The 11328-nt window shown below is 31.9% G+C and overlaps 1 protein-coding gene across 8 annotated transcripts in view; it reads left to right on the top strand.

Annotated features, from left to right (window-relative positions):
- LOC117171702 (nucleosome-remodeling factor subunit NURF301) overlaps positions 1–11328 on the top strand; it is a 74267-nt gene that overhangs the window by 8466 nt on the left and 54473 nt on the right. For all 8 annotated transcript variants that reach the window (XM_033359278.1, XM_033359286.1, XM_033359265.1 and 5 more), the window contains one exon: positions 10397–11182. In XM_033359278.1, coding sequence (XP_033215169.1) covers positions 10397–11182 — 786 coding nt within the window. The remainder of the gene's footprint in view (positions 1–10396; positions 11183–11328) is intronic.

Raw genomic sequence — 11328 nt, 5'->3', positions numbered from 1 at the left:
CTACCAAAATGCAGTACCTAAACGTACTTTATTGTACACTTATACATTTTCCAAAGTTTCAGCTCGATATTTTATTTACAAAAAAAGTTCTAAGGTTCAAAACAACATTCAGTGAACTGAAAAAGTGAGGTCGGTAATATAGGAATTTAGTTGTGTCACATGCCCTTAAGCTTATGAAAACGAGCGCGGAGCGCGAAAGCGTACCCGCGCGTGCATCGCGCAATGGGAATGTGCCCGCGCAGTGGGCATATTTTTTTAGTAAGGAAGTCTAACCTACCGCTCAAGGCATTTTGAATTATATAACGTTAAAAATATTTTGGGATGAAAATTGAAAAAAATGTGTGTGTGACAATTTATTATTTGCCTTTTTCGTTTTAAAGGATAAGCACTTCGATAGGTGTAAAATGGAGACACTTGTAAATAAAACACAACCAAGGGAAAATTCAGACGTAGTGTTTTTTCTTTTGATTCATAATTTCTTATTTAAAAAGACCATGATCCCAAACTACAGTTGGGACGGAAATTTTGAAAGTCACAAGATTGATCTTTTTTACATTCTCATCAAGAGAAGGTATTTCCACGTCTTGAGACCCCCTGAATCCAAAAAACAGGTTTTTACAAATGTGTCTGTCTGGCTGTGTGTGCGTAGTCTGTAGATTTTTGGTTTGTTAGCACGATAACTTTCGAAAGAATTGACAAATTGGAATGACCTTTGGTATACTCTTTTAGTATCCTAAAATAAAGTGAAGTTCGTTAGCCAGCCATTTTGGGTGAAAATTCAAAGAGTGAGCGTATTTTGAATATTTTTGAGACCACTTTTTTTTTAAATTCAAAAATTTTCTGTACGAATATTTATAGTATTCAAACAGACGAACAGTTTATTCCAATGCCTTTTCTATAAAAACAAAATTTACCAGAGTTATAGCATTTACAAAATTACAAAAAACACACGAAAATCAACATTTTAAGCCAAATAACGCACGATATGATAAAAAGTCAAGAAAAGAAAATTGTTTCTGTAAACGAGCTGTAAACGAGCCGGAAACGACCCGAAGATGAGCCGATGGCAAGTACTGTAAGCTTGACAAGAGTTTCAACAGCCTACTTTTAGCTCCTTTAACATGATATTGATTCAAAAAAATGCGGGAAATTTTGGATTTGAGAAACCTAGAAATTCCGGAAATTTTTGTTAAATTTGTAAATTACCGAAAATGTATAGAAATTTAGTGTATCCGAAGCTTTTTGGAAGAAATACAAAAATTCCTGAAAAATTATGGAAAATTCGCTAAATTTCAAAAGTTTCCTAAAATTTATGAAAAATTGGCTAAATTTCAGAAATTTATGAAAAATGGTCAAATTAACGATAATTTCAGATATCTAAAATTTTCGGTAATTTATCGGTTATTTATTAGTCTTTTATGGTAACTTATCACTTTGAGTATGTCCAATAACTATTTACTACTCACAATCAGTCTCTCAAGCGTAAAATCATAATGAAGTGAAATTATGATTCCGACAGTTCTGGAAAGTAATTCTGACTCGAAATGCGCAAGCGCAACATCAAGAAAGAGTAATCTTACTCAAAGAGTGCAAGCGCAGCAGCTAGACAAAGTCTTTTTCTAACTGCTTTTTACCACGGTTTCGGAATTGGTCACTCTTCCCGCACGTAATACATGCCTCGAAATACGAACTTTTCGTGCGTGTGTTAGAAAAAAGAGTTTTTGGTTTTGTACCTAAAGGAGTGCCGCACATTGGGAAGAAAAATGACTTGTTTGGTTCAGAATAACGTACAGTCCAAAAATCTTCACCGATATCGACAAAAAAAAATTTAAAAAAAAAAGCTAATAAGATTTCTAAGAAAGTTGTCCAGCCTGATTTTTCAATTAGGTTTGAAATTTTTTTATAAATAAACAAATATGACGAAAAAATTGCTCTTCAATTTTGTGTACACTGTCTTATTTTTCAAAGAGAACTGACATTTGTTACACATGATTTATATGTACCTATAGTCAATTTTATATTTCCTATCATTTAATTAGGTTATAATATGATTAAAGTGTTAAACCTTTTTTTCTGCATAAAAATTGTGGTAGTTTTGCTGACTTCTGGTCAAAAAAGCAAAAGTACCATATAATAAAAAGAGATTTTTATATCAAATTTTTAATGAAATTGAGATTTTAATAATAATAATAATATTACCCTGGTCGACATAAATTAAAACGAATTACTTCATCTTATTTTCTGAAGTTTGAAGCTACTTTTCGCTTGCTTCTCGCGTCACTTTATTCCCCGTCAATAAAACGGGAAACCCGGCGTTTTGTTGAATGCAGTCAAAAAGCTCAAATTCCGCAGAATACATGCAAAGTATATATAGTTACAGAATAGATTTCAGATCAATTTGGAATCGCATAGTGTTTATGATAACAACATACTCATCCCACAATACCACTTCGACCCGGGTCGCTGATTAATCTCTAGAAATTATCACAGGTGGAAAGCTTTCACAAGTCACAATAAATCGCGGCTCACAAACATACTGACTAATAAACTGATTTCGTTTCGTATCCGACCAAATCCAAGCACATTTTGATCGAATACCAACAATTAGGGGAACAAAGTGAGGAGGTGAACATTAATTAGTCGCTCGGGTTACGTCAATTAAGTTTATTCAAAGAATTAACAAATAGATTCCCGCATTTTCCTGCGCATCCACATCACCAAATTTCGTTATGGGATTGCTTGAGATCAACCTGAACGGTACATTCTACGTCTTGGAAAAACCTCCGGGAAGAAGGAATCTTACATATTTATAATTACGCAAAATTCAATATAGATCTTCAGATAATAGTGACACGTTATATCCGTTTTTTTACATTAAAATTGTTATTGAAGTACACCACATTTCTTGTAAATTAATCGGAACTCAATAGTTTAATGAATTCCTAATTTCAAATAATAGCCCGACACTTTTCGGAAAATACACACACTGGTCACTTTCACTTTCATGGTTCATTTATGGTTCTTTGAACCTACGCAAATTTTTTGATAATTTTTGACTGAAGATCCCAGTTTATAGAGAAAATTGGTTTCGTTGAATCATACCAAAGTATATAAAGAATAAAGTTGGTTAATGATGCTGCTGAACGGGGATTGGCTTTGATAACAACCTTCAACGCAAACCTAACCAACCTGGAGGATCGAGAGCAGTATATGTCTACTACAAATAGTAAAAGAAGAGCAGAATAAATGTGAAAATGCAGAAAAAAACTGTTAATAAGGCAATTAAAAGAACTGTTATATAGCAATTTAAATATAAAGTGCCGATTGAAAAAAAAATAGTTTCAAAGTTATCGCAAATTAATGATTAAAAAAAAGTTTTTATTTCGTTGAATTATAGCCGCTTGAACACAATTACCCCAGTATTTTTTATATTTGAATAAAAATAATTTACTTACATTAAACCCTAAATCATTCACTTTTAAAGCTTCAGTAATTTCTAAAAATAATTTGACCAAATAAAGAAGAATGTGGAGATAACTTTTTCCAAGAGGTAAAGGTTTTCTAAAAAGTGGAAATAACGGATATTTTAAAAATTGTATCTTGTACGATATTATCGCTTTCGAACAAAAATTATCTGCTAATTTTTCTTTTTCTAATAAAATTAATTTTAGGTTAGGGTGGGGCGAGATAAGCATAATTTTCTTTTTCACATCAGTATTTAAAATATGCTAATTCATTGCTTGCAAGTAGAACGTTATATATATATTATTAAATAAAATTTTGCTAATATAAAGGTAACTAAAAAAGTATATGCGGAATTAGAAACGAAAATAAAGAACTAGTGCGCCTGGCTCATGTCGTTTCATGTCTGGGCGGGATGGGCCACTTAATTAAATGACTTATTATATATTATTTATAAATGAGAGGATTATTAAGTTAGAGTTTTTTAAAACTAAAACATATCTTACACATATTTTTCCAAATTTGAACGGAAAATGTAACTATTTCACGTTTAAATGATGCAATCCTTAATCCTAACCTCTACCGTAACTAACACTACAAAGAGTAAATAAATACACGATTTAAACCCACATATCTTTAAAATTGTATTACAGAAATAAATATAGCAATTTTTCAAAATATCCATGTACATTGTCTCAGTAAAATTTAAATTCTACAGTACGAAAACTCCCAAATACTAGACTGGTCTACTAAAATTACTACATTACGTTGATGTTATATACCTGGCAGAATCACATACGCTCGCTTCGCAAGCGTTCAATCTTTTTAAAATGCAATTAATATATTTGGAGATGAAATAAACTGAAATAAAATACAATGAAATTATTTTTTATACTTTGATAACTTTTTTTAACTTATTAACACCTGCGTTTACACCTGCTACTGCAAGAAATTTTTATTTTGAAAAATGTGAAATCAGAACCAAAATATTGCGCAAAGATCCATATCGCTGGCTAAGACTTGTACACACATTAAAAACGAAATTTAAAAGCTACAGGGAGAGTTAAGACAAAATTTGGGTTTTGACAAATTGCGGTTATAATGCAAAAAGGTTGAACTTTATTATGAAAAGTGAAAGTGTTCGAAGCTATGTATTCTATCATCATTATGAAGTTCGTATTGATTTTCTTAATTCTTGGTACATATATTGCTTATATTATTCTTATAAAAATAAAATTGTTTCCAATTCTCTAATGGTTTTTATTTTAGTCATAAATAACATATGCTATCATGGTCGTCACGTCATGCTACAATAATGAATTTTCCGCGAAATATTTGAGTCGTATTTTTATTCTATTGTATTGATTTTTAGTTGTCAAATTGAACCGCTGGCGACCAAAAGAGGACACTGCCGGATTCAGCCTGAGAAGTATTGTCCTGAGTGTCAATTTAAAAAAGCTTTCTAATTTCAATTTTAAAGACTGATACTTGTAGAGAATTTCAAGGCGCATCTTTTTTCCTCTTGCAAAAATTTATAGGTTTTGTAGTTTTTGAGATAATTGGTAAAAAGTGGATTTTTTTAAAACGAAAAATTCCAATCTTTTTTCATTTCAACTCGCGCTAATTGAGCCAATTTTCATCATTTCCTGATTTCCCTGATACAAAGTACGTGTTTAAGTCTTCTGAAACTATCTAAGAAAGAAAAACGAGAATATTGTAATAAACAAAAAAGTTATTAATTTTTTTTGAGGCAATGCAAAAATCATGAATTTTAACCTTTAAGTGCCTCGTTTAGCGAGCGAATTTTAAGCTACGGAAACTTTCAGTGAGAAAGTTGTTCATTAAGATTCAAAGAAGTTTTCTGGCAAGTTTTAGATCAATTGGATTAATAGTTCAAAAATTATGAATGTTTTAATATCCTAGCGGTAATCTTGACGCTGCCCAAAAACGTGCTTGGCCGGCTACGTACGCGCTGCAGCGAACGACATGAAGGTCAAGTCAATTTTACCAAAACAAATGCACGACAGTAACTTTTTTTGTCATTTTCTATGAAATTCTACAAATAAAGCATAGAATTAGCGAAGTGATTGTTTCTTATAATAGTTGGAAAAGCATTTTTTTGTTGAGATTATTGAGATTTTTGAGATATTTTTGAGAATATTAATTAAAAAGAAAAAGATATTAAAATGAAACAAGGTAGAAAAAGAACTAGAAATGAAGATTCGTGGATTAAAAATAAGAAATAATGTTCCAGAAATCAGGTACGATTGGAAACCTTCAATACAATTTTTAAATAAATTTTAATCATAAATTTAATATTTTATGACGTACGTAGCCGGTCAGGCACGTTTTTGGGCAGCGTCAAGATTACCGCTAGGATATTAAAACATTCATAATTTTTGAACTATTAATCCAATTGATCTAAAACTTTCCAGAAAACTTCTTTGAACCTTAATGAACAACTTTCTCACTGAAAGCTTTCCGCAGCTTAAAATTCGTTCGCTAAACGAGGCGTTTGAAGGTTAAAATTCATGATTTTTGCATTGCCTCAAAAAAAATTAATAACTTTTTTGTTTATTACAATATTCTCGTTTTTCTTTCTTAGATAGTTTCAGAAGACTTAAACACGTACTTCGTATGAGGGAAATCAGGAAATGATGAAAATTGGCTCAATTAGCTCGAGTTGAAATGAAAAAAGAATGGAATTTTTCGTTTTCAAAAAATCCACTTTTTACCAATTATCTCAAAAACTACAAAACCTATAAATTTTTGCAAGAGGAAAAAAAGATGCGCCTTGAAATCCTCTTCAAGTATCAGTCTTTAAAATTGAAATTAGAAAGATTTTTAAAATTGACACTCAAGACAATACTTCTCAGGCAGAATCCGACCGTGTCCCCTTTTGGTCGCCAGCGGTTCAATTGTAGATGAGAGTACCCAAATATGAGATATCAACTCTATTTGGCGTGATTGTCGGAATTCTATGTACTGAATTTAAAAGTAATATAGATCATTTTAAAGGAAATTTAGTTTGTCATAAGAAGCTCAAATAAACAATTTTATTTAAAAAATTTTTTATTCTGAAAATACAAAAAATGAAAAAAAGTGCTTTTTCCAAACTCTTCAAACTATTCTCATAATATGAGATACCCCAGGAAATAGCTAATAAAATGCAAAATAAAGCATTATTTTTAATGAAAAACTTCATTCTATGTTTCCGAAGTATAAAGTATATTTAGATATATTTAGTTTTTCCAGTATTCACAAACACTATCGTAACCAATTTCCCCCGCACAGCCAGTGTGATAAAGACCACAGGTATCTCACATTATGAGAACCGCACCGTGCAAAAATCTACTTACTATGCCTGACCGTTACAATGAAAAACTTCAACACAATCAATATTTCCCTACTTAGTTATTCAATCCCCATCACTCCAGACAAACTTTACTGCTAAATACATATTTAATGAATAATAAATAGGGTTTAAAGATTTCCCGTCCAAGAACTCGACCACCATCGATTTCACAAAAAGTTCGCCTATAATCTTTAGAAGCCCAATAAAAAATGGACCATGCTACGAAATTACTCTTTCTTCTAGGGCCACAAGTTTTTTTCGAGAATATCTCCAGATTCTCCTATCTCGAGTACTCTCCTCTACTATTTCCAAAGAAATATTATATTTTTTGTGCCGTACGTCGACAAAAACACTTGAAAACACTGATATGTATGGTGCCCAAATGCGTACACATGCTTACAGCGCGCGCATCGGTACAACGCTGAGGTAGCCAATGAACCTCGCTTGACAAAAGTGGCTTGCGGTATAGGTGGGGCATCTCCAGTTCTAAAATACGTAAATATTTCAGTTTCGCGGCCCTTGAAATTGACAAGAGTTCACTGTATTATGTTAATATAGTGAAGATAGAAAAGTTCAACTTATTATGAAAGAGGCTACTGCTGCATTTATGTTTATTTGTAATGTGTTCTAAACAATACAATAAAAGTGCAAATTAAAAACATAATTATTCAAACATTAAAAAAGATTTTTAATCGTTTATTTTATAACGATAGAATATATAGATTAACGTGGAAGAGAATTTTGATTTTTGTTTGTTAACTTTGCATTTTAAATGATGAAAAAGTGTATTTGCGATTTTTTTATGGAGTTTAAAGTATTTATTGCATGCTAAAAATAAGTCTTCATCGTAAACAAAGTGTTTCAGGTGGAATTTACATCTTATAGAGTGAAAAAAACACATTTTTTTACAGAAATGTTTTCTTACGGCAAACAATTATTGTTTCTGAACAAGTCAGAACTAAACGTTAGGTTAGAATTCATATTTCAATTCCAATCACTATTAATCATATTCTTAGCATAATCTGGATTAAGTTTTTGGCTACACACTTTAATTAAATTTCATTCAAGCTTATTATGCATTGAAACATACATGACAAAGTAAAATATTTCTTGCTTTTTTTTCGATTTTTTTTCTGAGGAAATTGTTTCTGACAGAAATGGATTTTTTCAGTGTATACAATAGAAACTGTATCGAAAATACTTTATTTTGTATAAAGACTTATTTTTACTAGTTTATGAAAAAATTAAAATGAATCTTTAAAATTATACCTATTCTTTTTATTTCGATTTTTTGGCACCAGACGGCGAAATGGTCGACCATCATTCCCGATACCGATAGTTTTCACGTATCTTTCACCGCTTTCGAGATAAATCTACTTTATTTTTTGTTTTGAAAATCTTACTGAGTTAGTTTGGGGTGGTAAAAAAAAATAATAATCGATTATCATTTTGACTGGAAAGAGACGAATTTTCGGAAGTCTCCATTTCTTATTTCAATTCTAAAATCGATATATTTTTAAATATGCAAATACTGTCACTGCTTGGTAGAAGCGCCGTACAGTGTATCTAAAAACACCGTTTTTTGGATAAAAATCGACCGACCGTGCAATTCTGAACGGATTTCGATGTATTTTTACAGAAATGCCTGTAAGGCTTGCAGGTATAACGAGTGGCTGCTGACATTTTATTTCGACTCAACATAAATTTGTTATTTAACAACAAAGTTAAAACTTTGTTGCTAAACTTTTCCGTGATACCATTTCTTCTAAGACTTTCAAATTCATTAAAAAAGGTCATAAATTAATGTAATAACCAAGTAAAAATAATTTTCAGTGAGTAAGAGTAACAACAAAAATGGTTAATAATGTTATAAACAAATTAATTAACAAAAGTCATTTTTTCGTGATTCGCAATGATAAGCTAATTCTAACCCATAGCTTTTGTATAAAGTATCACAAATAGTGATGTGCGCTTACAATAAACTAGCAATAGCTAATTATTGCCAGTTCTTCGAACAATTTTTATTAACAAATACACATTTAGACCATTTTTTGGTGAAGAGGATTGATTTTTTTGCGGAGTCAGCTTAAAATGTTTCGCCAAATACTCCTTGCTATCATATTTTTCATAGAGCTCCAAAAATCTTAGTACAATTCAAGTCAAAGCTCATATCAAAACTTATTCCACTGAAATCAATGGCATAGATACGAACTTTTTCCAGCAGCTTTATGTGATAAATGTATGCTTTCTTCAAAAAGGAATCAGTTTCTTGAAGCAAATTTAATTTAATTGACCTACAGAAATTGACAGATGAAGGAGTTTTCTTGGTCCAAATAATCCTGCCCTTTTCAGGGACACATGATATTCATAAATATAAAAATTTATATATTCATAAATATTCATAAATATTCATAAATAAAAAATTGGTTAAAATTTGAATTTGTTTATAAATATTGTTTAAAAAAGTAACATTTTTTGGTGACCATGAAAAATATGACCATAAGGTGTATTTGGCAAGACATTTCAAGTTGATTCTGCAAAAAGAAAATCAATCCTATTCATGAAAAAATGGTTAAAATGTGCATTTGTTTATAAATATTGTTTAAAAAAATAACATTTTTTGCTCACTATGAAAAAGATAGCAAGGAGTGTTTGGCGAAACATTCCGAGTTGATTCCGCAAAAAAAATCAATCATTTTCACCAAAAAATGGTCTAAATGTGCATTTGTTTATAAAAATTGTTCGAATAACTGGCAATAATTAGCTATTGCTATTTTATTGTAAGCGCACAGCATTATTTGTGATACTTTATACAAAAGCTATGAGTTAAAATTAGCTTATCATTGCGAATCACGAAAAATGACTTTTGTTAATTAATTTGTTTATAACATTATTTACCATTTTTTTGTTAATCTTACCCACTGAAAATTACTTTTAGTTAGTTATGACATTAATTTATAACCATTTTTGATGTATTTGAAAGTCTTAGAAGAAATGGTATCACGGAAAAGTTAACAACAAAAAGTTTTAACTTTGTTCTTAAAGAGCAAATTTCTGTTGAGTCGAAATAAAATGTCAGCAGCCACTCGCTATACCTGCAAGCCTTACGGGCATTTCTATAAAAACACATCAAAATCTGTTATGAATTGCACTGTCAGTCGAGTTTTGTTCACAAATGACACACAGTGCGCCGGACCAAGAAACTTGACAACTGTTTCGACTTTTTTCATTTGCGATTCGGAAGTTAGCAAATAAGTTTATTAAAATCCACATTCGCCTTTCATCTCTGATTGGTAAACGCGATTCAAACACTCAAGCTCTTTATAATATTAAAAATATTTCTAATTTATTTGTCAGTTTCCTCCAAAATGAACTATTTAAACCACATTTTCTTCCACCAATGTCAAGACTAGTTAATTTTTTATTTGAAAATGCTATTATTGTAAATTATACAGTTACACCAATTGCTTGGTCCCTCTGCAAATAAAACTGCATACCTTTACTTGACATCACAATTATAAATTTGATGAACATATTGTAAAACAAAAATTGAGAAAAGACCTTGTTTTTCTTTTTTAGGTGGACATTCAGCAGGCGCTTATCAGCGTCGCGGATACAATCCAAACGTTGACTACCACGACTCTGAATACCATTATGGTTCCGACTTTGGAGACGAGTCGAGCGAAAAGAGCGAAATCGAGGAAGACCAGATTCAGTCGGACGAAGATTCCTCCGAGAGTATCGAGGAACCGGATCCCTCCAGTGACAGTGATTTCTCGCTTTCAAGCTACAGCACCACGAGTGGAACACCTCGAAAGTCCCTCCTTGGTCAACAAAGACCCCCGAGTCCTGAGCCACTTTGGCTTCAGAATCGCGAGCTCCCTCCGCTCAACCTTCCCAAAACTTCTGACGATCTTCTCGTTCCCAAGGAATTCGTCATGCCCTCCCTCTCAATTTATGAAGTCCTCAGGCACTTCCAAACCCTCGTGAGACTCACACCCTTCAGATTTGAAGACTTCTGCGCAGCACTTGTCTGCGAAGACCAGACTAATCTACTCGCTGAGATACACATCATGCTTATAAAGGCCCTCCTCAGAGAAGAGGACTCCCAGCAAACACATTTTGGGCCTCTCGATCAAAAAGACTCGGTTAATGTCAGTCTTTATTTTGTCGACTCCATGACCTGGCCGGAAGTTCTCAGATCTTATGTCGAGAGTGACAAGAGCTTCGATCAAAATATTCTTAATATTTTATCAACTTGTGAATATCCGTTTACTGCGATTGACGACAGGATCAAGGTTCTGCAGTTTTTGACTAATCAGTTTTTGATTACAAATCCTGTACGTGAGGATCTTCTACACGAAGGTATTTATTTTACTTTTTAGATTTAAAAAAAACAAGGTGTCTAGGATTAAGGATAAGTTTGGCACGTGTACATAAATAGGTCTAACGAAAAAGTATGGTTGGGAAATCCAGGGATTTTTAAATTGCCTGATCATTGGATGCGCTGA

The sequence above is a fragment of the Belonocnema kinseyi genome, chromosome 1, assembly GCF_010883055.1.
Source record: "Belonocnema kinseyi isolate 2016_QV_RU_SX_M_011 chromosome 1, B_treatae_v1, whole genome shotgun sequence".
NCBI lineage: Eukaryota > Metazoa > Arthropoda > Insecta > Hymenoptera > Cynipidae > Belonocnema > Belonocnema kinseyi.
Note: the sequence above shows the minus strand (reverse complement) of the source record. Positions and strands in the feature narration are given on the sequence as shown.